The following is a 26,982-nucleotide window of genomic DNA, read 5'->3' as shown; positions in this document are numbered from 1 at the left end:
TGTGGGAATACAGCACAGCACTCTTTCCTTCATCAACAAGTACTTAACCAAGAACCCTCTGCGGTTCCAGTTGTTCTAGGTATTTGGAATTTATCAATGAACAAAATAGACAAAATTCCTGCCCTGTGGAACTTTTATTCTAACAGAGGACAGAGCATAGATAATAATAAATAATAAATTAAATGGAGTATGAAAGGGGAATATCATACACACCTTGTCGCCCTGTAGTTTTCTCATGACCAAGATTGACTTCCTAGGGATCTACAGATATCCTCTACATATGGAACGACATGAATGAGCCCTCTGTCTTTAGAGGGCCAGAACTAACCATGCAGAAGAACGCCATTCACCACGGCAACTGGGAGCACCGGGAACTTCACAACCTCTATGGCTTTTATCAGGTAGGACATCTAAAAAGAAGCCATGTGCCCTGCCTTTTGGGCTGAAAGTCATTTGCTTTGTAACAACTTTACCAGACCATTCATTTCTCTTTGTGTATCCTTTCTGACAACTGTGTCTTATCAGGTTGTAGCCAGTATAAGACTCATTATTTCCCCCTTTGCATCTTCTCCTTCTCAAATGAACTTGATGAATGATAGCATAGAAACATCTTCCTTGAGAGAAGCCATTAGTAAATCGCACTGGATACTACCTCAAAACTTTGACTGAAATAGGCTGTATATAAATACATAAACAAAGGCAATTAAAACGAAAGTTTTGAAATTTCACAAATGTCTAAATACAGCAAGTCTGATATTCATACCAGGGGAATAAGGTTTAGAACACAGATATACAACTTCAATAAGCATACTCTCTCAATGTAGAAAGCTTTCCTTTAGTACTCGCTTAGCCTTCTCAATAGAAAGTGATAGAATTGTCTTCCATTTGCCAGTTGCATCCAAAAAACTTGGCAATAACTTGCCCTAATTTATATCCATGCTTCCTATCTTCAGAATGTAACAGGGTTCCTATGGCTCTCCCACCAATTGCTGTTCTCCAGTGGGAGCTGCTGATTACATATAGCAGGGTTTTCAGATAGCATCTGTATACTTCTCTCACAATCTCTTACTATAACTGCAAACTACTTTATAGTTGGGGAGTTTTCTTATGTAGGCCAGGGCTGATCACTTCGTCTCTCTGAATCTCAGTTTTTTTGTTTGTTTGTTTGTTTGTTTTTCATTAACGAAAACTATCCCAGAGGTTATAAGAGAAAACCTTATAAAAATGCCTAGCAATAGTAAGCACCAAGTCAATGCTATTTTATTATTTACTATTATACATTGCTACTTTCATCGAAGAGATTTTTTTTACACTTTTGTGGGAGAATTAAAGTAGTTTCATTGCATCATGAAAATTATTTGGCAGATTTTTTGGCGGATTTTTAATATTTTTCCATTTCACATTCCCACCTACTATTTATTTTCGCCTGTAACATAGCTTACTGGGGATGTCTGTTCAGTGCCATAATCTAGTCATCTCTCTGAAATCTTTCTTTGACATTATAGCAAATGGCCACTGCAGAAGGACTGATCCAACGAGCTAAAGGGAAGGAGAGACCCTTTGTTCTGACACGTTCTTTCTTTGCTGGATCACAGAAGTATGGTAAGGACTGGCTCGTATAATCAGACTTAAAAACTCAAGCTGGCAATCTGTCTTTTTTGACCATCTGTGGTATATGGTACTACTGTATTGATGCCTTCCATTTCAGTAGCCATTGGTCAGGTCTTAGATTGTAGATAATGCCCTAAAGTAAGCCTTGTGTCCTGTGAGACAGAGTAAACCTATTGTTTGTTTTTTCTTTTTGGCCATTGCCCATGGCAGGCAGAAGTCCACAAGCCAGGTATCGAACCCATGCCACAGCAGTGACCCAAGCTGCAGCAATGACAATGCCAGATCCTTAACCACTAGGCCTCCAGGGAACTTCCAGAGTAAATCAGTTTTAATAAAATTTAGCTACTTGTTTCCTACTAAAGAAATAGCCACTTAGTTGTTGAGAGAATGACTTCAGAGTGTCTTAGTTTGCTGCAGTGGGTGTCCCTGATCCTATCTCTTTGGTTTATCAAAACCAGGGAAAATACACTTCTAATACATTCCTTCAACCACCTGTTCCAGTCAGTAATGTGGCTTAAAATAGACCTAGCTTTTGCCTGTGGGGTCAGGGTCATCTATAACTGGATCTGGTTTACTAGCTAATGCGGACCTAGTTCATCTAAACCACCCTGTGGCAGGAGGGCTATTTTAAGTCCCCTGACCTTGCATAAATAACCTGAAGCTTAGAGCCTTTATTGTACCATAGACATTATTAGGCCTCCTGCTCCACCCCTGAAAACCAGCCCCATTGGTACTCTGGAAAAGACCAAAATATTATCATCAGACAAAGATTCATGTACAGAGATGCTTACCACAGCATTGATCCTTAAAATTAAAAAGAAAGAAAATCCAAACATCTAACAGTAAGGGAATAGTTATAAAAGTATGGTATATTCACATGATAGACTATCATAAAGCTATTTAAAATAGTAGCCTTGGAGTTGCTTTGTGGCACAGTGGCTTAAAGATCCAGCATTGTCACTGCAGTGGCATGGGTCACAGCCGTGGCACAGGTTCAGCTCCTGGCCCAGGCTCTTCCACATGCTACAGGGCATGGCCAAAAAAATAAAATTAAAAAAAAAACATAGTTACCTTAATTGCATGAGAAAATTTTTATGACACGATAAATGAAAAAAAAAGGCAGAATGCCTATTTATATATTATCCTGCTTCTGTTAAAATGTGTGTGTATATATATGTGTGTGTGTGTGTGTGTATGTATATAATATACTCTCACACACACACACACCAATATATGTAGCTGGTAATCTGAACAAGTATTATACTGTGGTGATTATGAATGATTTTAATTTTCTTTTACTTATTCTTATTTTCCAAATTCTCTGCCAGTATCCTTTGTAATCACTATAAAAACCAAAGTATTTTAATGAAAACAGTTATGAACAGCAGTTTAAAAAATATAACAGAAGATATGCATACTAAGTAATCTTTGAGCTTTTAAATATGGGCCCACTGCCTAGTCTTCAGTACCCTGTGTGAAGTTGTCAGCTTTGCCCCAAAGTAGAGAGTAGAGCATTACTGGGCCAAGTCCTGTGCTGAGACCAGTAGCAGAGAGAGCTTCTGACTAAAGAATCATGTGAGACATGTCTGCATGTCTGCATGTTTGCATGAACTTTGTATCTGGGTAAGAATATTGTCCTGTGGGTTTCAAAATCATCATGTAAAACTATAAAGCATTTGAAGTCAAGGAGAAATTATGAGGTACTATTTTAAAAGAAAAGCCCCTTACAAGGACCTACTCTATAGCACAGAGAACTCAACTCAGTATTCTGCAATAACCTATATGAGAAAAGAATCTGAAAAAGAATGGATATATATACAACTGACTCACTTTGCTATATGCCTGAAACTAACAGAATTCTGTAAATTGAGTATATTCCACTATAAAATAAAAATTAAATTAAATTGAAAGAAAAAAGAAAAGTCCCTTGAAAATATTTTTCTTTGCTGGACATAGGACAGCCTAAATTTCTATGGAAGATTCAAACAAAAATAGCTACCAAAACTATTTTGGTTAAAGAAAGACAGAAATGTTTCAGGATTAATCTAGACTTGGTAAAATAAGGGTTTTTTTTTTTCCTTTTATAGATATCTTTAATGGTACGTATCTTCACAAGCTCTTATCAGCTATTCAGTGCACAAGGGCTCTGGCTTTAGAGTCAGACTGCCTGAGCTCCAATCCTGCCATATCACTGCCACATTTCCCACATCTGTAAAATAAAGTTAAACTGTGTTAACTGATAGGGTGGTTGTGATGATTAAGTGGAATATACAAGCAAAGTAGGATAACACCTGGCTTGGTGAGGGCTCTATTGTTATTGCCACTGTTAGTATGTCTCCCTTATATGGTTTATACTACTCCTCTCAAATCCTCAAATAGAGCATTTTTTAGGGGGTTGGGAGAACAGGCTTATAGATCCCTGAAACAGAATTGAGAATCCCAAAATAGTCCAACACATATGTGACTAAATGATGAGCAACAAAGTTGCCAAAGCAATTCAATAGAGAAAGGAGTTTTTTCCATCAAAGGTGCTGGAACCTGGGTATTTGTTGGGGGTAGGAGGGAGAACCTTGACCCTTAATTACCTCATACCATATACAGTAAATAACTCAAAATGGAATATAGATCTAAATTATAAAAGCTGAAACAAACAAAAAGCTTATAGAAGAAAACACAGAAAATGTTTGTGACTTTGAAGTAGGCAAAAATTTCTTAGAACATAAAAAGCATGAACCATAAAATTAAAAAGTGATAAATTGGACTTGACCAAAATTAAAACCTTATGCCCTTTCAAAAATATTGTTAAGAAAATGAAAGTTAAGCCACAGACCAAGAGAAGATATTTGTAATATACATATATATCCATCAAAGGATTTGTATCCAGAATAATATAAAGAACTTTTACAATTAAATATTAGAAAGAAATATTTTCCTTTATGTTAGTCTGTTACAAATTAAGAATCTACATATGCAATTGAGTACATGGGCTGATTTGTGATTTTTTTTTCTTGTTTTCTTTTCCTTCTTACTGGTGGCCAAAGGTGCTGTGTGGACAGGAGACAACACAGCAGAATGGAGCTACCTTAAAATTTCTATCCCTATGTTACTCACCCTCAGCATTACTGGGATCTCTTTTTGTGGAGGTAAGATAATATTCTCAGCCTTGACGAGAACAAAAATAAAAAGGGAGAGTGTTTTGTCAAAGCTGGTTACAAATGCCTTTTCAATAGCTGTTTTTGATAAAATGAAGAGGGTGAAAGCAGAGTGAAAGGGCCACTTCAGAGCTATCTGTGTCTTGTCTGAACTGAGGACAGTGAAATAAAATCATCAGAATGGCAGCCAGAGGGTTTCTTTCCCTCATACTTTTACTGCTCTCTCCTTAGATGCTCTTAATAACAGTTTCTCTTCTTGCCTTTTCAGGTAGAAAACATGACTTTTCTACTTGAAAATGAGAAAAATGGAGAGAACTACAAAGAATTTAGCAAGTCAGAAATCAGCCTTTCAGAAATCCTTTGACATATTTTAACTCATATGTATATAGCTGTTAAATATACGTGTGTGTGTGTGTGTGTGTGTGTGTGTGTAAAACAGTGAGGGAAGGCAGCTCTTTGGAAAGATAAAATTTATTTATTTAATTAATTTATTTATTTAGGGTTGTACTCGAGGCATGTGGAAATTCCCAGGCTAGGGGTCGAATCCAAGCTACAGCTGCCAGCCTACACCACAGCCACAGCAATGCCAGATCAGAGCAGCGTCTGTGACCTACACCACAGCTCATGACAATGCCAGATCCTTAACCCACTGAATGAGGCCAAGGATCGAAACTTCGTCCTCATGGATGCTAATCAGATTTGTTTCCACTGAGCCACGACGGGAACTCCAGGAAAAAGAAATTTACAATTAAAATAAGATTATTGGCTGAGCTTCCTTCCCTAAACTCCCTGCAGATGAGAGATCTCAGTATGCAACACAGCATGGTGGCAGATCCAGCTGCTCCTTGTTTTCTGTGAAACTAGAAGCATCTTAGCATCACTTCTTGATAGATGTGTTTCTCAATGGTATTGGTCTACATACAATACAAAGAATATATATCCTGCTTAAGGGCTAAGCATGAAATTCTACCTAAACCTCTAATTCTGATTATATTCTTCTCTTTAGTTCTTTCCGTAGTTCTTATCTTGTTTCAGTTGTTGCTTTCAAACAAAATCAATCACCAGCCCCCCACTGCACCACTAAATACAGACATATTGAATCAGGCTGACATTCTGCCATTTCCAGGTTACCTGGGTTCAGGACATACTAAGATATTGATTTTGCAGTTGTGCTCTGAAATTTTCTTTTTTTTTTTTTTTTTTTTTTTTTTTTTTTTTTTTTTGGCTGCAACCACGGCATGTGGAGGTTCCCAGGCTAGGGGTCTAATTGGAGCTACAGCTGCCAGCCTACACAACAGCCACAGCAACGCCAGATCCAAGCTGCGTCTGTACCCACTGAGCGAGGCCAGGGATCGAACCCTCAACCTCGTGGTTCCTAGTCGGATTCGTTTCCACTATGCCACAACAGGAACTCCAGTGCTCTGAATTTTTGACAGGAAAAGAATATATTCAAAGAGCATATTGTCAGATCCCCAAGCAGGCTGAGCTTTTTAGTATGTGCTCCCTAATTTGAGGCCACAGTTTTTTGCTGTCGTTTTGAGTGCACATACAGCACCTTTGCCCTGTCAGTCTTCAAGGCCTTATCTTACCTGTGAGCATCCTTGTTAGAAGCCTGGGTGTCTCACTCGGACTTTCTTTACTGACTACTCAGCGGATGTAGGCGGCTTCATTGGGAATCCAGAAGCAGAACTGCTAGTGCGGTGGTACCAGGCTGGAGCCTATCAACCCTTTTTCCGTGGCCATGCCACCATGAACACCAAGCGACGAGAACCCTGGCTCTTCGGAGAGGAGTACACCCGGCCCATCCGAGAAGCCATGAGAGAGCGTTATGCCCTCCTGCCCTACTGGTATTCTCTGTTCTACTCTGCACACGTGGCTTCCCAGCCCATCATGAGGTAAAAAGGCTTCACCGTTCAGGGGCCCCAGCAACCAGTCTCCACCAGGAGATCCTTTCAGCCTCTGGGAATGGAGTAATTACAATGATTGCAAGAGAGAAGCTTGGTGTTTGATCAAGTGTCAATCAGCTTATTGAGCACCAACTGTGAGCAGAGTCAGGCAGTGGAGGTCACAGAAAAACTAGATCAGCTACTTGGTGATTCAAGTGTTAATATTTGGTAGGAGACAATGAGATTTTTCAAAGGAAAAGGAAGTGACTTTGTAACTGAATTCATTCAGAATTTAACATATGTAGAAGAACAGAAGTTCCCTTTGTGGCTCAATGGTTAACAAATCCGACTAGGAGCCACAAGGTTGCAGGTTCGATCCCTGGCCTCGCCCAGTGGGTTAAGGATCCAGTGTTGCCGTGAGCTGTGGTGTAGGTCACAGATGTGGCAGGATCTGGCGTTGCTGTGGCTCTGGTGTAGGCCGGTGGCTACAGCTCCAATTAGACCCCTAGCCTGGGAACCTCCATATGCCGTGGGAGCGGCCCTAGAAAGACCAAAAAAAAAAAAAAATGTAGGGGAACAAAACTTGCCACCCCAAGATGTGTCTCTTTGGCTTGAGGATTATTTGGGGCTACTTGTTTTTAAGAAACAAAAGGCTCAGGAAGTCTTTCTTTTTACCTCCTCCTTAACTCCCTAAAAGAATTCAAAGGGCCTGGTCCAGGAAGTGCATTATCACTAGCGATATCTGCAAAGAATATGAGGTAAGCATGGGTAGGGAACGTGGGGACCAAAGTCCTCTCTATGTCCCATTGTCTCTGGCTGGCCCAGCAAACACCTGTTACCAAACATTTGTTTTTCCATCTCCAGGTGAATATCCTTTCCCGCTTTGATATCCCATACCCCACTCCTTTCTCCTTCTCTCAGGTGGCATATAAAGCCTCAATTGCCTATCTTGTCCTTAGGTGTCATATTTATGGAACCCCGTATGTACATAATTAAATTTAATTTTCTCCCATTAAACTGTCCCGTATCAATTTACTTTGTAGATCAACTAGGAGAACCTAGGAGGGTGGAGGGTTGTTTTTTTCATCCTCACACCCACAGGCATCCTTCCATGAAGTCTAAGCTCTATCTTACTGCAGGGTTTTCCCTAGTGTATAAATTATATTCTGGTTCTATTTTGAGGGCAGGATATGAATACCAACTCTCTGGGTTAGAGAACAGAACGTACAGAGACACACATAGTACATCAAGGCCTCCAGATCAGCAGGTCCTCAGCCTGACTCAAATCAGAATCACCTGGGGGAGTTCCCGTCGTGGCTCAGTGGTTAATGAACCCAACTAGTATCCATGAGGACATGGGTTCAATCCCTGGCCTTGCTCAGTAGGTTAAGGATCCAGCATTGCTGTGGCTGTGGTGTAGGCTGGCAACTACAGTTCTGGTTGGACCCCTAGCCTGGGAACCTCCATATGCCACAGATACAGCCTTTAAAAAAAAAAAAAAAAAGACAAAAGCAAAAATAGAATCACCTGGGAGCTTTGTGAAAATAAAGATTCCAAGGCCAAACCTCCAAACTTAGGTTAAGTTCCAGACATCTATATTTATTAGAAGTTCCCCTGGTGATTTTAGACATCGACCAACTTTAGACACCTCTGCTTTGTTACCTTGGAAAAGATAAGGAATGGTTTATTACAAAGGCTAGTGAATAAACTAAGTTTCTCTTACTAAAAAACACCTTATCCTCATGAAATTGAAAATAATACTAGAATGATTAAGTTGATATCCAGATACATAGATACTGAAAGTTTTATGATTTTTATAAGCCCAAATGCTTCCTAGTTAGTTGTGTGCAACAATAACAACAAAACCAAAAACCAAAACCACACGTTTCTGAAAGTTCCATAAATGTCGCCACCTTGAAAACAAACAAACAAAAAAAACTAATTCTTTTTATTTACATAGGATTAAAGATACATGAAAAGCAGTGACAGCATGAAAGAAATGGCACAGATTTTACAGCACTATAAAATACCCTTTTACAAATATTTACTTTGTTTTATACCAAACGTGTTAGGCATTTGGATTGGACAAAGCTCTGATTCTGCTTGTCAGAGTAGTATTCAGTGCTCAACAATGAGAAGGGGAAATTTCAGGTACCAAAATTCTCAATCTTTCATAGGACCATTTAAGCTAGTAGATAGCTTTTTCACATAAGAAAAATAGGCAGTAATCATTACAAGTGCTCATAAAATCTTGAATTATATGAAAAGAGTCTTGGCCTTTTCCAGTTTTCTTTGAATAGTGATAAAACTGAAAATATAAGTTATTGTATTATAATAAAACAGCTAATGGTGCTGAAGCAAAATTTCTTTTTTTTTTCCTTTCCTGAGGCCTCTGTGGATAGAGTTCCCTGACGAATTGGAGACTTTTGGTGTAGAAGATGAATACATGCTGGGTAAGCTTTTCTTGACTAATTGTAGTTATGATGAATACCGTAATTATGTTTTTCTTATTATATTTTCCAGTGTAAGAGCACTGAAAAAAAAAAAGCCTACTCTCAAGAAAGCCAAAAACAAAAATAAAAGGAATTCCGTCACCAAGATTTTTCGTGTATCACAGCTTTATTCTGTTGTCATGTAGCACTTCTCAGAACACGGCAGCTTCATATGAACCTATTCTATTTGTGGATGCAGTTTGGGATTCTTGTTCTGGGTCCACTTCTAAGCCTTATGATACCACCACAGGCAAGGGAAGTATTAAAAAGTAGACCAGATGGTGATCGTAAAGAACCAGAAGAGCTTATTTCCTGTGCGAGATAGGGATGTTTTAACTTCGTGTATTGTTTTGTTTTCAGTTGGCCTCTCTTTTTTTTTTTTTTTTTTTTTTTTTTTTGTCTTTTTGTCTTTTTGCCATTTCTTGGGCCGCTCCCGCGGCATATGGAGGTTCCCAGGCTAGGGGTCCAATCGGAGCTGTAGCCACTGGCCTACACCAGAGCCACAGCAACGCGGGATCTCAGCCGAGTCTGCAACCTACACCACAGCTCACGGTAACGCCGGATCGTTAACCCACTGAGCAAGGGCAGGGACCGAACCCGCAACCTCATGGTTCCTAGTTGGATTCGTTAACCACTGCGCCACGACTGGAACTCCCAGTTGTCCTCTTCTTTAACAAGGGTCAACCACGTTTGGAACATGGAAGTTTATCCGTTGAGGACTAGGGGTCAAGAAGCCAAGATGAGTGGAGCATTGCCCAAAAGGTGACTCGTGTTTCTAAAGAATGGAACCTCCCAAATGTAAAAAACCTGTCTCTTTAAGTCTCCACTCATCCTTAGGTCTCAGGTTAAAAAGCTGCTTCCTTGGAGAAAATTTCCCAGACCAAAATTGCCTCCTAATACCTAATTCCATCTACCTTAGTCAAAGTCAGTCCCTCTTATTACATAACTTTCATTCCATTTTGTACTTTTGCCTGTTTGGTATTTGTCTTAAGTGTAATTAATTTGATTTTTTCAACTCTATTTTTTAAAATTTTTTAAAATTACCGTTGATTTACAATGTAACTCTAATTTGTAATTACTTGCTTATTATCTGTCTTTACTGATGGTAAACTTCATGAGGGCAGGGACCAAGTCTGTCTTACTTGCCACTCCATCCCCAGGGCCTAGCACAATGCCTGGCACTCAGCAGGAACTCAGTGAATATTTGTTGAAATTAAAGAGAAAATTCATAGATGGATTTTTTTTTTCATCTTTTTGGGGTTGCAGGTGCAGCATATGGAAGTTCCCAGGCTAGGGGTCAAATCAGAGCTGCAGCTGCCGGTCTACGCCACAGCCACAGCAACGTCTGATCTGAGCTACATCTGTGAGCTACACCACAGCTCCCCACAACATCGGATCCTTAACCCACTGAGCAAGGCCAGGGAGTGAACCCATATCTTCGTGGATACTAGTTAGGTTCGTTACTGCTGAGCCACAACAGGAGCTCTCTGGATGGATTTTTACATATGATGGTACCCAGATCAAAATGAAATTAACAATCCAGATTGCCTTTGAGAGAATTATAGGTTTCCGGATGATATCACCCAAGGAGGAGGACCTGAGCACCCACGCTGACCACACTTCCAGGTCACAGTTGTGGGCTCACCAGGCTCAGAGTCACTTAAAGCCAACAAAAAAGCAAGGTTCCCCCTTAATCCTAACACACTTAAGTGGGTTAATGGTAGGTAATAATACAGTCCTCTTTGAGCACCTGTCTTCTAACAATGCATCTCTCTTTTGAATCACTTGTTCAACTCACCAAGATCTCTTCCTTCTATTCGGGTGGTCTTTGAAACCACAAAAACACACAATTAAAGAGAAGGGATGTTTTCAGACCTCCTGTAATGATATTCAACTTTATTTCTCTCCATTTTTCCAGGAAGTGCTTTATTGGTTCATCCAGTCACAGAACCAAAAGCTACTGTGGTTGATGTATTTCTGCCAGGATCAAATGAGGTAAAAGTAAATGAGAAATAGCCATATACCTTACATGTTTCATATCTCTTCCCTTCGAACTCGGTGGCTTAAAACGACAAAAATTTATTCTCTCACAGTTGATGTCTGAAATCACAGTGTGAGCAGGGTTGGTTCCTTCCAGAGGCTCTGAGAGGGAATCTGTTCAGGACCCCTCTCCTGGCTTCTGGTGGCTGCCTGCACCCCTTGGCCTTCCTTGGTGTGCAGCCACATCGCTTCAGGGTATCCTTCCATCTTCACAGTGTGTGTCTGGGTCTCCTCTTCCATCTTTCTTGTAAGACACTTATGATGATACTTTAGGGCCCATCTGAATAATTCCAGATAATCTCCATATCTCAAGATCCTTACTGTAGTCAGATCTCTGACCACAGAAGGTAACAGTCACTCCTTTCAGGGATTAGGAAGTGGGTGTATCTTTTTGAGGGGCCACCATTCAGTCCACTACGCTTGTCATTATTGATATGACAGTAACCAGACTTTTCTACAGAAGTTTCAAGATTTATGTTCCTCAGGAGTTCCCGGCATGGCGCAGTGGTTAGCAAATCCGACTAGGAACCATGAGGTTGTAGGTTTGATCCCTGGCCTTGCTCAGTGGGTTAAGGATCTAGTGTTGCCGTGAGCTGTGGTATATGTCACAGATATGGCTCAGGATCCACATTGCTTCGGCTGTGGCGTAGGCCAGCAGCTACAGCTCCAATTTGACCCCTAGCCTAGGAACCTCCATATGCCGTGGTGTGGCCCTAAAAAGACAAGAAAAAAAAAAAAAAGATTTATGTTCCTCTGCTTGGTTTCTCTAGTAATTTGTAGGTATGAAGGTGGGGGCTCTTTACAGAAGTTCCTCTCAAGTAGGAAACTGGAGAAAAGGTTAACTATAACAAGAGCAAAATAAATTGTCCTGCCAGGCATTTCTGCTGAGTTTCGAATTAGCTCCCTTTTCCAGCTTAGCTGCAGATTTCTATTAATGACCTATGATCATTGCAAGCACATTGTTGTGACTGGGTGACTTATTCCCTCAACACCATTGCCCAGAGTGTCCTGTGATTATTTTTCTTGCTGCTTCTTCCCAAAGCCTAGGTAGGAGAGACAAACCGTCTCTTGCCAGACCTTTCCCTCACTGGTAAGCTACCATGACATCACACTGTGTGAGGGAGCTATCTAAAGTCCCTTGCTGTCACCTTCCCCATATTTCTGTATGGCCCATTCCTTCTCCTGCAAGTCTTTGTCCCAGTACCTTCTCAGTGAGGCCTTCTCTGACCCCTTCTCTAAGATTACAAACCACTCCTACAGCCCCTGCTACTGTCCAGCCCTCCTTCATCCCTTATTTTTCTCCATGGAACATGCCATTTTAAACAGTCTATATATTTCCTCTTATGTTTTATTTATTATTCCTCTCTCCCACTAGAATGTTGGCTTCTTGAGGGCAGTGATTTTTATGTCGTAGTCACTGCTGTATCCCCAGCATCTGGATGGGCATCTGGCACATAGTAAGCCTTCTGAATACTTACTGGATGAGGAGCTTGGTAACTAAGCTCTGGGTCTGCTCTACAGCGGGTTTGGTACCAGTTGTACCTTCCCCGGCTGGGCTCTTTGAATATGGCACCAGAGCACACACTCTACCTCTCACTCCACTTACTTCTGGAAATGGTAGACAGGTAATCCCAAAATTGTGTTTGAACACTTTTTTTTTTAACCTTTCTTTCCTATCAGCTCTTTATATAAAGCTACTAGAATTCACCAGAGAAAGACATTATAAGAAAAGAAAGCCAAGACAATACTCCTTGCAAACACAGACACAGAAATCCTTCACAAAACATTAGCAAATTGAATCCAGCCAAAGGTAAAAACTTCATGGCAAGGTGGGACTGATCCTGTGGAATTAAGAGTTCACCGTAGCTAACAACAGTCAAGTCACAGCCCTCTCACATTCACAGCTGGACAGTGACAGATTCAGCAGTCCAGCTTTATAAAGGATGTGGCAATCCCAAGAGATGAATTTGTGACATAGACTGTGGCTGCCAGAAATTATATTGGACTAGAAGAGAGAAAAAGGTTTTGTTTTCATGCTGCTGATGATGGTATCTTAAGTATTAATCCCATCAAATGACTTCATAGGACCTTTTTGACACTTCAGCAAGTAAACCCTCTTGATAGGCATCTCAGATAAGAGCTTGAACCTCACCACTACATCGTACTCGGTTTTAAAAAAAGAAGACACTATAGTAGTAATCCAAGTTTCCGTTTGTTTTTCTCCAAGATCTCTTTCCTTGTCTGACCCTTTCTTTACTCACCTCATTTCTGATTTATTTGCCTGCAGTGTGTTTTTCTGCTTTGTCTGTTGCTGTTTTATCTCTTCCATCATCTTTTTTACTGCTAGGTCAATAAATTTTTAGAAGCCAACTGGAGTATAAAATCCATGAAGGCAGGAACTGTCTTTCTGTTCACTTGTGGGTACCCAGCACTGCTGAGCAGGGCACATGTTATGTTGTTCAATAAATAACTTTTGGATGGATGCATGGAAAAATGAATGGCCTTTTAGTCAGCTTCATCCATCGTAGTACTAGCTTAGTCTTTCGAGATTTTTTTTTTAGGGCCGCACCCATAGCATATGGAGGTTCCCAGGCGAGGGGTCCAATTGGAGCTACAACTGCTGGCCTATACCACAGCCACGCAACACAGGATCTGAGCCATGTCTGCGACCTACACCACAACTCATGGCAACACCATATCCTTAACCAACTGAGTGAGGCCAAGGATCCAGCCCGAAACCTCATGGTTCCTGGTCTAATTTGTTTCCACTGCGCCACAATGGAAACTCCTAGGATTTTTTTTTTTTTTTTGAAAGCCTATGTTCTTCCTAACCTCTCTACTCAAGGTTTTTCTTAATTATACTTATTTTGGCTTTCTGGTTATTTGAAATTCAGATACATGGATGTTTTATTGAATCATGAAATTGTGAGCAGAGTTGCTCATACACTCTTTTTCATTAGGGTCCTTTGCTTTTCAGGTCTGGTATGACTCCAAGACATTTGCTCATTGGGGAGGAGCATGTACTGTAAAGATCCCAGTAGCCTTGGACACTGTAAGTTATTTTCAGACTGCCATTTGTACCTGTTGTGCTGTATCAGTCTGCACAGGCTGTATAACAAAATACCATAGACTGGGTGGCTTAAACACCAGATATTTATTTTCTCCCAAGTTCTGGGGGAAATCACAGGGCCAACTATTTGGTTCCTGGTGAGGACTTTCTTCCTGGCATATAGACAGTCACCTTCATGCTGTGTCCTCACATGGCGGAGGGAGAGAGTGAGAGCTCCTGGGTCTCTTATGAGGACAGTAATCCTTTGGATCAGTGGCCTACTCTTATGACCTCACTAACCTGCATTACCTCTGTAAAGGCCCATATTGGGGGTTGGGGCTTCAACATATGAATTTTGTGGGGACACATTTGTCCATAGCATGTACCTTCATAGAAACAACCAAGGACATGAGTGTTCTGCATAATAACACATAGATGTAGAGACTGAACATAAATTAGTAGTTGCCGAGAACTAAAGGCTCTTTATATCAATAGAGCTATTAAAATGTGAGGGGGAAAAAAAGTATAAAAATAACATGTACTCTGATTTCACAGTATGGAACGTTAAGGACAAACAGCTCTTTCCCATATATTTACATTTGTATATCTAAGAAAAATGATAATAGTGAAAACAGAGTAAACACAGTGGTCACCACATACACTGAACAGAATATCCTTCTATACAACAGCAGAAATCATGAGTTTTTAGTTGAAGCTTTAGGCCCAGAGGAAGTCTGTGAGTTATGCTGTTAGACTCAAAGCAGCCCATCCAGACTGCATTTCTGAAGGGAAGTTTGTTCCTGTAGCTGAATCACAACCACTATCATGGGCCCTAAGTAGTATAAAGATTTATAAGTAGCTATCAATGCTATTTTTTTTTTAATTTCCCTATAATTATTTTTTATTTTTCTATTATATTTGGTTTACAGTGTTCTGTCAGATTTCTACAAAGTGGCCCAGTCACACACACATATGTATATACACACATTCTTTTTCTCACATTATCCTCCATCATTGATGCTGTTTTTAAAAATTCTCAGCAACAGTATGAACTCCATTATAAAGAAAATGAGGAGCTCCCATTGTGGTGCAGCAGAAACAAATTTGACTAGGAGCCATGAGGTTGCAGGTTCGATCCCTGGCATTGCTCAGTGGGTTAAGGATCTGGCCATGAGCTGTGGTGTAGGTCGCAGACGCGGCTTGGATCTGGCATTGCTGTGTCTGTGGCATAGGCCGGCAGCTGTACCTATGATTGGACCCCTAGCCTGAGAACCTCCATATGCCATGGGTGCAGCCCTAAAAAGCAAATAAAGAAAGAAATAAAATGATATTGGATGCAACTTCCAAATCTAGAAGAGACTTTGACATTCATCTACTCAAATCCCTCATGCTTACTGGTGCAGAAACTGAGGTTTAGAGAAGTTAACATACACGTCCAGGGTTGTGGCTAGATTATGGCAAAGCTGAGACAAGACCCAGGTCAACTGGACTCCCACCCCAGAGCCCATCCATGCTACTCACTGCCTCATCTGTGGAGGAAAAGAAAAAAGAAGAGATTGACTGATGAGGGTGGGAGGTCGATGCCACTGACTGCAAGTTGAGCAGAGGGTGGACATCCTGACTGTTCCACCCTCACGTCCAGCTTCATTTATATAGCAGTCCCCTTACCCATGCTTTCACTTTCCGCAGTTTCCATTACCTTTATCAGCCAACTGCAGCCCCCACCTGTGACCCAAAACATTAAATGGAAAAGTCTAGAAATAAACAATTCATGGGTTCTAAATTGCACGCCATCCTGAGCAGTGTGATGAAATCTCATGCCATCCTGCTCCATCCTGCCCAGGACATGAATCATCCCTCTGTCCAGTATATCCACACTGTATGTGCTACCTGCCCCATTAGTCTAAAGGAAAAACATTGCATTCATAGGATTCAGTACTATCCTTGGTTTCAGGCATCCAGTGGGAGTCTTGGAACATATCCCCCACAGGGAAGGGAGGACTACTTCATTATTGCTCTTCTCCCTGCTCTGTGATTCAGAAAACTTCCTTAGAGAGGATTGCACTTCAAGGCAGGAAACCTACTGGGCTGTCCCTGCTGGAAGTGCCATTCCAGAAGAACCATAAGTTGGGGCTATGCCTACAGCTCTGTTGTCAGGGTCACTTAAAGTGCCTTTGGTGGCTTCTGTAATTTCACAAATTTATCCTCAAAATTGAGTCAGTCATCCCCAGGAAGCCAGGAGCAAGAAGGGTATAGACAGAAGTCATTTTCCCCAAACCAAGAAAGTATTATCTTTTATAAACGTATACACACATATATCTGAGCCTGCTTGTACAGACAGAAAAATTCACTCTGTAGCAGAGCCCTAGAAATAAATTTGTTTATTATGTTGAAAGGATAATTAAAAATACAACACAGGAAAGGCTACTTAAAAGATAGGCAGAGTAGATAATAAATTAGTGAAGGGTGAGACATTTCCTTAATCATTAAAAAGTGAACCATCTTGGAGTTAGTTTTGTGAACTCAGCAGGTTAAGAACCCGACTAGCATCCATGAGGATGCAGGTTTGACCCCTGGCTTGCTCGGTGGGTTAATGGATCTGGCGCTGCCTTGAATGTGGTGTAGGACACAGGCGCAACTTGGATCTGGCATTACTGTGGCTGTGGTGTAGGCCGGCAGCTGCAGTTCTGGTTCGACCCCTAGCCTAGGAACTTCTATATGCCATGGGTACGGCCCTAAAAAGAAAAAAAATTAAAAAAAGAACCATCCTGTACAATGAAATATTTTTATTTACTTTGCAATTGCCTTACATAAATGCTCTGTCTCTGAAAGTGTTGCTCTATTACAGATACCAGTGTTTCAACGAGGTGGAAGTGTGGTACCAATAAAGACAACTATAGGAAAATCCACGGGCTGCATGAGTGATTCCCCATATGGACTCCACGTGGCCCTAAGCACTAAGGTATTTGAAAAATGTTACTCTTACACATCTCATTTGTTACTACTCTCTTTAGAGTGATAGCCTTTTGAGTGTGTAACACTGTGTAAAAGTGGTGAACCCTGTCTATGAAATAAGCGCTTCTGATATTTACCCAGAACGAAGCGTTGAATCATTGTCATCTTGTCTGACTTTTGTGGATTTGTTCTTAAGACTACTCTGAGAGCTAGAAACCATGGAAATGTCCCCTGAGGCATCATGACCCTTGGTGCTCTGCGCCTTGGCATTGATTACCACTGCACTGAAAGGCCATCGGGCCCTAGGCAGCCTGCCATGTGGATTAGCCCTGAATTTCAGTCTCGTGTAAAAGGGTCCCGTGTCTATGCAACATTCCAGGGACAAAGTCCCACACAACAACTTCTGTTCTCCTCCAATGACTCAAGCAACTAAAATATCCTTGGCTAAATGCCAGAAGGATCCAGAATTGATCTGTCCTTTTGAGGAGATGTTTGGAGCCAAGTGAGGCCTGTAGCCAATTCCTCCTCTCTCCATTTGCCAAACAGAAATTCCTACTCTTAAGCATATATTACAAAATAAATAAGCTTTCTTTTTCTTACATCTTTCTCTTCCTTCCATTTCCTTAGGCATGTCTTCTTGGGCTAAACTATGGTCCTTAGGCCCACATGAAGCCATGGAATAAATTCAAGAGACTTGAGGTTCATAGCATCAGGCATTGTCAGTAACAGTGAATTGTCATACGGAGTGCCGTGACCCTGTCTGCCATGCAAAGGCATCTTCCTACTAAAAGAAAGTAGGAACTAGACACCATTCTCTAAATGGAGGGTCTTCTAGAGATAGTTGACTGACCTCATCCATTATATACCAATTTTTTACTTTTAATCTGCTTCATTCCATGAACTCTTCTTGACCTGCTGTTGCATTCTAGGACAGTATTTTTGGAGAAGCCACCTGTGCCAGTGACTATACTTCATAGTTTTTGTTTGTTTGTTTTTTTGTTTTTAATTTATTTATTTAAGGCCGCTCCCGTGGCATATGGGAGGTTCCCAGGCTAGGGGTCCAATTGGAGCTGTAGCCACCGGCCTACGCCACAGCCACAGCAACTCGGCATCCGAGCCGTGTCTGCAACCTACACCACAGTTCACGGCACTGCCGGATCCTTAACCCACTGAGCAAGGCCAGGGACCGAACCCGCAACCTCATGGTTCCTAGCTGGATTCGTTAACCACTGCGCCACGACGGGAACTCCCTATACTTCATAGTTTAAATCTCTCAACAAGGCTTAGCTCTTTGTGTCCCTCTTGTGTGACTTCCGTATTCATGTTATTTCATAAATGGGTATTGAGTGTTTATATTGTATGCTGACTTTGCATAGCTTGAATATTAACCTGTGGTTGGTTCAACATAACTTTTCACAGACTTTTTTAAATCTATTACTTCCTTTAGGAGGTGGGCATCTTTTTCTGGAAAACTATGACATAAGCATATTCTCTGTCTGTGATTCACTCGCCAGGGTTCTGCCGTGGGTGAATTCTATCTCGATGATGGCCATTCCTTCCAGTACCTCCATCAGAAGCAGTTCTTGCACAGGAAGTTTTCGTTCTCCTCAGGTGTTTTGATCAACAGGTAATAGCAGCTAAAAAAGCTGTGTGCCTTCTTAAATAAATGATGCCATCTTTTTGCTATCCTCACATGCACAGCTGATATTTTAAGGTACTATTTACAGAAATTAACAGTGAGGGCCATTTGTGGAGTATTTTCCCTTTTTTTCAAATTCATTAACTGAAAAATAAAATTTTAATATAAACATACAAATATAATACACAAATACAGTTGTAATGTATTTATAGTACACAGTGTGATGATTGGATTTGATTGTATTCTTATCATTGTGAAAGTATTCTCATCATCAAATTAATTAACACATTTATTACCTCACATATTTAACCTTTCTTTCCCCTTTGATGTGGACACAAGTTCTACTCTCTTGGCAGATGTCAATTGTGCAATACAGTATCATCAACTATATTTACCATGTTGTACATTAGATTCTCAAACCTTATTCACCTCGTAACTGAAAGGTTGTATGCTTTTACCAGCCTCTCCCTGCTTCCTGCATCCCCAGTCCCTAGCAGCTACCATTCTACTCTCTGTTTCTATGAGTTCAGCTTTTCTTTTTTTACATTCCATATATAAGTGATACCATATAGTATTTATTGACTTTTTCAATTCACTGATTGTAGCCTTCAGGTCTGCATTTTGTTTGGTACTTTTTAATATTTTGTCTCTTTGTTGAAATTCTCAATTCGTTCATGCCTTGCTCTCTGACCTTGGTGAGCATCTTTATTTATGACCATTAGTTTGAATGTCTATCAGGTAAATAACTTATCTCCATTTCATTCAAGTCGATTTCTATGGATTAATCATATTCTTTTGTTGAGAACACATTCTCCCATTTCATTTTCCTTGACGTTGTGCATTGGTTTCCCACATTAGATAAAGCAGCCAGCTCTTCCAGTCTTGACAGACTGGCCTCATGTAGCTCCTTGTTGCTTCCCTGAGCTCCTTGTTGCTTCTCAGACCCTTGTGATCATCCAAGCTGCCACTTTATTCTCAGCAATTCCCAGGGGTTGAGGGTATGCTAAGACCCATCAGTGTCCCAAAGAGGCAGATTTTAGTCAGCTTCTGGATGCAGGCTGGTAGAAGCTGGACCCTCAGGCAGTATCTGGGAAAGTTGTGCAGTCAGATCCCTTCCAGGGAGAACCTGGGAGATGGATGTTTTTGTCTGCTCCCCCTGCACTGAGCCCGGGTGGTGGGGTGCGGCTTGCCACAGCACTGCCTATTAACAACTACTTCTTTATCTGCTGTAATTAACCCTGTTGGCTATCAGAGCTAGGTGATTTGGGGGCCCTTCCCTCAGATGGGAGCCTTAAAAGGTATGGCACTAGAAGTGTGATCCAAACCCCTCCCTCTCCCTGGAGAAGCTGGACATTGGGGATTCCTTCCCAATTATACAGGACTGTGCCAGGGGTGGGGATTGTATTGAGAAGGTGTCTCAGCCTCTCCTGCTTGTTTCGATGTGGGCATTTTCTCAGTCACCTGATGTGTAGGAATCACTCAGCTAGTTTCCAGATTTCTCTCGAAGGGATCTGGGTATATGTGGCTTTAGATTTAGTGTGTCTGTGGGAGGAGGGAAATCCAAGTGCCTCTTATGTTGCCATCTTGGTCCGGAGCCCCCAGGAGTATGTTTCGGTCACTCCATGAACATCCCTTCCTCAGTGTCTCCGTTTTCCTTTCCTTCCCTTTCTACATAATAAAAAAGAATTCAGTTTAAGTTCCCATTAATCCTATTTATTTCCTCCAGTCAGTCAGTAAGTATCTGATTTCTTACAATTTGATTGCAGTGTCCACGTCACATTTGAAACTTCAAGGTCCTTAAATTATGTCTCTCCAAATGGCTTGTGAAAGGAAGACTACTGGTTAGTGGGTCCTCAGCACCTAGAATCAACTTTTTCCATTTCTTCATCCTAGTAAATGTGACAGCTGTATGTTTTATGCCTCCATAGGGTAAGATGGGAGGCAAAGTCACCACTTGGGGACCTGGTCACCAGTCCAAACTCCCGTTCCTCTCCTTTTCCTAATGCCATTTGTTGCATCTGTTCCAGTTGTGCCGACGAGCGGGGTCGTTATTCCAGCAAGTGTGTGGTGGAGCAGGTCTTTGTCCTGGGCCTCAGGAAGCGGCCCTCTTCTGTGACTGCCCGCTCCTCCGGTGAGGAAACAGCCCATCTGTTTTTGTAAACATAGACGTATCTGCAGTGAAGAGATGATGAGTCTAAATCTGACATGATGTGCTTAGCCGAGCAGACTCTCCTCTTTCTGGCAGGAGTCAAATAGACTGATATCTAGAGAGAATGAGGCCATCCTACTTCTCTTCATCAGCTGGTCTTTCTGCTCATTGTAAGCTGTTAATACTCCTCTAAGGGAAATTATTTGGGACCTAAAATAATATTGTAGCTCCTCTGAATGTTTAAACTATAGATCCCTAAAGTCCTGGAGACACCTACTCAGCGTTTATGGAGTTTCTGAAAGGGCATAGGACAAAACATGTCATTTTGTACCTCCTGAATTTCTTGGACAAATCACTTTGTTCCTTACAATTTCTTTACAACCCGTCTTGCACACAAAAAAACGGGGTGTTTCATTTTTTAAAAAATTCACAGAAGTCCGTGGGTATAAGTGCTATTAGATTCTCCTATATGGGGTATAAGGTCTTATGACAGTCAGAAACATTTCAGATTCAAAGAAAAGATTTTTCTCTCCTACATATTCATCAAACATTCTCTTTTTTCTAGATGGTAAAGCTCAGCCTGTGGCTTTTTCATACTGTGCCAGAACGTCCACCCTGAGCCTTGAGAAGCTCTCACTCAACATTGGCAGTGACTGGAAGGTCCACATCCAGTGACCAAGCAGGGCACCTGGTGACAAGTGCTGGGAGCACCTTCCCAGGGCCTTTCATTGTGATTTGTGCTGTATGCTAACTTGTCTAGTCCGAGGTCATCTTTCAGTACTTAGCAGTTTACTAATGAACAATAGGTTTCAGATTTTTCGGATGTCATGTTTTTAGACGTGCTAGGAATACTCTTTGTGTCACACACCACCTCTTCTCCTACATGCAAGTGGCCCAGAGACATTCACATAGTTCATGCATCTTCCACACCCCTGGAGTCATGATCTGTGGCAGGCACTGTGGCCCATGCGTGGCTTCTCTCTGAGCACAGCTGGGTATTGGGCTTGCTTTATGTGAGAGGCGGGCCAAGCCCACCCTGTGGCCCACTTTCGGTAGGGCCACTCGTGCTGTAGCAGCTGAGATCAATCTCCGAGCAGACAGCAGCCCCTGGTGTCCCACCGTTATCTTTTAGCACATAGACGTGAGCAAAACAACCCTTTTCTTTTTTTTCTTTTTTTTTTGGTTTGTTGCTCTTTGGGGCCATACCAGCGGCATATGGAGGTTCCCAAGCTAGGGGTTAAATCAGAGCTGTAGCCGCTGGTCTATACCACAGCCACAGCAACTCGGGATCCCAGCCGCATCTGCAACCTACACCACAGCTCTTGGCAACACCAGATCCTTAACCCACTGAGCGAGGCCAGGGATCAAACCCGCAACCTCATGTTTCCTAGTTGGATTTGTTTCAGCTGAGCCACAAAAGGAACTCCAAAACAACCCTTTTCTGCTTGCACTGCATACACTGCAGCAATGGGGAGTTACTCTACCCTAGAGATTGACCTGGGAGCACAAATGATTCTTTGCCCTGTTGTGTTTGGGGGCCTCCAAGATTCCAAATTAATCTCCTTAAAATTCTAATTTCTTTATATTGATTGTTTTTATTAAATACCATCTACTAGCCAAAGAATATTTGTAGCATGAGTAAGGTATAATTAATAATAATAAACTAAATACTCATGTCCCCACCATCAAACCTTAGAAATAGAACACAGGGCTGGGACTAGGATGAGGCAGGTAAGGTACCAGCCTTGGGCACAACACTAAAGGGCATGCTAAAAATCACAGTAATCAAAATAAATGATATTTTAATGCAATATCTTTAAAAATCAGAAGTAATTCAAAAAAATCATGATGAACAAAATATCAAAATACTGGATTTAACTCTGTTTTGTTTGTTTTTGGCCGCACTGGTGACATGTAGAAATTCTCAGACCAGTGATCAAACTTGTGCTATAGCAGCAACCTGAGCCACAGGAGTGACAATGCTGGACCCTTAACCTGCTGAGTCACCAGGGAACTCCTGCTGGGTTTTACTCTTGCCTCAGACTCCAGGACACCTTGGCCTGAGCAAGAGCATTACACTACCCAGCTCCTCAGGGTACTCCCTGCTCTGAGACCCTGAGAATTCCTGCTGCCACAGAGTGTGCTGGAGCAGCTTCCAGCCCTCAGCACTCCTCCACTTGTACTTTTTCTTCTCAGGCTTCCATCCCTTAGCACCTTGCCAACTGCCACCTCTGTGCCTTCTGTTCCCTGGGCCCCAGTATCCACTGCCTTCCCTCTACCTTTACACCTCCTACCATCCATCCAGGCCCAGCTCAAACCCCACTTATTCATAGAGCCTTTCTAACTACCCTGACACCCTAGACTCCCCTTTACATGAGCCGTGATTTTGCCCTTCTCTGAAATGCTGCCCCACTTTTCATATGCACTCTGCTTAGCATTCTCAGGGATGGCCCCTTGGTGTTTCAGGTTTGTCTGTCTTATGCCCCTACTAGATTGTATGTTCTTCAAGATCATGTTATATTTGTCTTATATCTGCCAGAGCACCATTATACTTGGCTTTTAGTGATGATCGGCTTAATGGGCTGACTGATGGATTTGATTGATTAAAAAATTTGAGAATTGAGTTTGTTTCTGATTTTCTGACATAGGACTCTTCTCTCCACATAGAATAAACACTGCACAGCTCCTCATGGACACATGAATCCGTTGAGATTTGCACCAGACATAAGCACACATAAGACATATGCAGATTCCTTGCTCCTGTTTCTCTAAGTTTTGCATTCAAGAAGAAAGGAAGAAGCCTACAGTAGCTGAAGTCCTCTTTCCCAGCTTCAGATTTCCCTTGCCAACCTACAGTAAGGCAAATGATGGCTTTTAATAGTATTTAAAGCTGAGTAAGTAAGACCTATCTTCAGATTATGTCTATTCACCCACTTAAAATATTTTTGGAGAAAGGACTAAAATAAGAACCGTAGACTAAGTTGGTGAGGAACTGCTCTGTCTTGATCCAGAATGTACTGAAATGTTTAACGAGACACATTGAATGAAGAGAAGTACGGCCTGGGGGCTCTTAAATGTTCTCTGCCCTTCTTGCTTTTTCACCCTTTACCCACCTCCTACTGAAGCAACGGTCCAAAGAGCTACGTGGGGCTGGGTTGGCCTACAGTTACCTTGTTGTAGCTAATCCTCAATACGTTTTCTCAGGAAACTAGATCCTATGTGAGAAATGAGAATCATTTCAACAGAGGATATACAGCCCTAAAATGAATGTATAATGTGTCTTTCCTTGAAGTCTTAGATTTAAACGCCAAGGAATGAGTTGACAAAGCAGTTCAAAATAGAACTGCTCAAAAGAAGTATGGTCAAAGGTAGTTCATAAAAGAAATTGAAACAGGCAAAATAAGCATGAAGTATAGCATTCGGACATGTTAATACTCAAATAAATGGGGGGCACTTGATGGGCCAGCATTAAAATGAAAATGTCCAGTGCTGACATTGACATGAGACTAGGCATTCTCATGTACCACTTGTGGAACTATATATAATAAGCATAATCTTTCAGGATGGCAGTGTGGCAATGGCATCAAAATTTTATATTTGCACACTTTAACACAGCAGTTGCACGTCAGAAAAATTGCTCAGAGCTACTCATCGCACTGTGGCTTAGACTGTGGAAAATTAGAAATAAACTAAATGTCTTAATAGGGGATTGGTTAAATATAGCCCTTTCATACACTGGGATATCTTGCACCCATTAAAACAACAGTCTTTATGTATTGACATAGAAGTATGTTTTTGATAAAATGTTTACTGAGTGATTTCATTTAAGTAAATTATAATAAACAAACCAAAGTTGAATACATCCTGTACTGCTCAAAATATGAAGACCCTGAAAAACAGGTCTGAGGAACTGTCCCCGAGGAAGGAGGGACTAACTAGACATGACAACCAGTGTGTCACATTGGAACTGGGAGGGACATTATTGGGACACTTGGCAAAACTTGAATGAGATCTTTGGATTACATAGAAATTTTCCTAATTTTGAGAATTGTACTATGATTATATAACAGAATTTCCTTGGTTTTTAGGAAATACAGAAGCATGAAAGGATAACAGGCCATCGTAGTTCTTACTCTGAAATGGCTCAGAAAATTATTTACATACATATGCAAAAAAGAACAAAAATTAGCAAAATGTGTTAAAATGTTACAATTGAAAAATCTGGATGAAGGGTACCTGGGAACTCCTTATACTCCATGTTCAACTTTCTTGTAAGTTTTAAACTATATGCCAGGTCATATCTCCATAGATAGCATCTAATAACTTTAAAATGTTTAGTTTCTATCGCTATAAAGGCATAAAAGCTGTGGCACATAAAACAGGAGCAAACAAACGGAGTTAGGAATGAACTCCAGACCAAGAAAATACCTTTATTTTTGATGCAGCAGAATCTTCATCAGATCAGCTGTACTTCCCCTGAAAAGTGCTGGTGGCACTCTTCCATAGCACTCTGTGTGACTGACGGCAGGAGCTGACCAAGGAGGCTTCAGGAGGGCATCCGCACTAAGAAATAGAATGGAATACATATTTATGGCAGGCAATTATTTAGGGTGGATGCCCTGTGCAGTGTTCAGAGAAAATCCTTTGTGTGTTTTGGAAGCCCAGTTTGGTCACCTTCCCTCTTTTCCTAGGTCTAAGTCATCCAGCAGGTCATGGCTGTGATGGACCTGGGGTGGTCAGTTCCTGATAGGATCCCAGGACGTTGCTTCCAGTTTGACTAGGCACCAAGACATGCCCTGCCCCAGGAGCCGTGTTTCATTTAAATGGACCTATGGGGAGTTCCCGCTGTGGCACAACAGAATCAGCAGTGTCTCGACAGCACAGGGAGACAGGTTCGATCCCCAGCCTGCCATAGTGAGTTAAGGCTCCTGCGTTGCCACGATCACACAGTGGCTCAGATCTGATCCCTGGCCTGGGAACTCCATATGCTGTGGGGTAATCAAAAAAAGAAAATGGACCTCTAGGACTAATTATGTTCTAGGGTACAGCTCGCTTCAGGACTAAGTGAACTCCAGGGTCCCGGTCCTTTGCTTCAACGGGACCACGGCCAGTCCCATACTGGCCCATTCTCCCGAAGGCTCCCTAGAACGGAAAGCACAGCCTGCGCCGCGAGCTCACCTTAAGTCATGCTCAGCCTGTTAATCCCGGTTAACTAAAAGCTGCCTATCAGGTCGCTGTAGCTGTAAGGAAGACCACGATTCTGGAGTTTGGTCCGTGTGCAGAATTCCTTCGCATTTTCACGTTCCTTTCAGTACCAGTGTATCATCATGACAAGCAGCAGAAACACAGTCTAAACACATAAATATTTGGAGTTTAATGGGTTTTAGTTCATAATTGACCATCTTGCCTAAAAGCTTTCTTAGCAATAGGACTCCTATGACAACAGCAAGCATTCCACTCTGCTTTTAAGATTTCCGTCTAAAAGTTCCTAGACAGAAATGACTCTGACTAGTATCTATGAGGATGCAGGTTTGATCCCTGGCCTCGCTCAGTGGGTTAAGGATCTGGCGTGGCTGTGGCTATGGCGTAGGATGGCAGCTTCAGCTCCAGTTCAACCCCTAGCCTAGGAACCTCCATATGCCAAGGGTGCAGCTCTATAAAGACAAAAAAGAAGAAGATTTCCGTCTACCAAACCCTCTGAATGCTCTGCATAATTCCAGGGGTGGGGGAGGCACTCTAGACTAAAATAATTTCTCAGCCCAGGGGGTAGAAAGTCCTCAGCAACTCCACTGGAAACAGATTACCATACTAACCGTGAACAATAGAGGCCATATTACTTGCATTCCAGTAGAAATAAAGGAAACCTTGGCATCTGCTGGTCTTATGACCAGCCTTGCTCAAGACTGCAATGGCATGGCAAGGCCAGCCAGAATCAAACAGCTGCTACTTGACAGTTGTTTTCAGCCAGGCTAATGGTGTTAGATTCCACTCCAGTCCGAGCAAGGGGAA

The 26,982-nt window shown here is 41.7% G+C and overlaps 1 protein-coding gene and 1 long non-coding RNA gene across 11 annotated transcripts in view; one reads left to right on the top strand and one right to left on the bottom strand.

Moving 5' to 3' along the window:
• Positions 1-23,596, top strand: part of GANC (glucosidase alpha, neutral C) — a 77,200-nt gene extending 53,604 nt beyond the window's left edge. For 7 of the 10 annotated variants that reach the window (XM_021097234.1, XM_021097209.1, XM_021097229.1 and 4 more), the window contains 11 exons: positions 258-401; positions 1,506-1,602; positions 4,653-4,754; positions 6,415-6,658; positions 9,038-9,102; positions 11,060-11,136; positions 14,159-14,233; positions 17,079-17,192; positions 18,700-18,812; positions 20,852-20,955; positions 21,539-23,596. In XM_021097234.1, the coding sequence (XP_020952893.1) occupies positions 258-401; positions 1,506-1,602; positions 4,653-4,754; positions 6,415-6,658; positions 9,038-9,102; positions 11,060-11,136; positions 14,159-14,233; positions 17,079-17,192; positions 18,700-18,812; positions 20,852-20,955; positions 21,539-21,648 (1,245 nt within the window). In that variant the 3' untranslated portion in view covers positions 21,649-23,596. Of the gene's footprint in view, positions 1-257; positions 402-1,505; positions 1,603-4,652; positions 4,755-6,414; positions 6,659-7,346; positions 8,048-9,037; positions 9,103-11,059; positions 11,137-14,158; positions 14,234-17,078; positions 17,193-18,699; positions 18,813-20,851; positions 20,956-21,069; positions 21,144-21,538 lie in introns of those variants that run through there. The other 3 variants (XR_002345333.1, XR_002345322.1, XM_021097225.1) reach the window with 3 other exon arrangements.
• On the bottom strand, positions 22,171-26,476 carry LOC110261287. The gene is made up of 2 exons (XR_002345340.1): positions 26,152-26,476; positions 22,171-25,536 (listed from the first exon to the last, which is right to left on the bottom strand). It is a non-coding gene; the product is annotated as an uncharacterized LOC110261287 (long non-coding RNA).

The sequence above is a fragment of the Sus scrofa genome, chromosome 1, assembly GCF_000003025.6.
Source record: "Sus scrofa isolate TJ Tabasco breed Duroc chromosome 1, Sscrofa11.1, whole genome shotgun sequence".
NCBI lineage: Eukaryota > Metazoa > Chordata > Mammalia > Artiodactyla > Suidae > Sus > Sus scrofa.
This window is presented reverse-complemented; position numbering and strand designations above follow the sequence as displayed.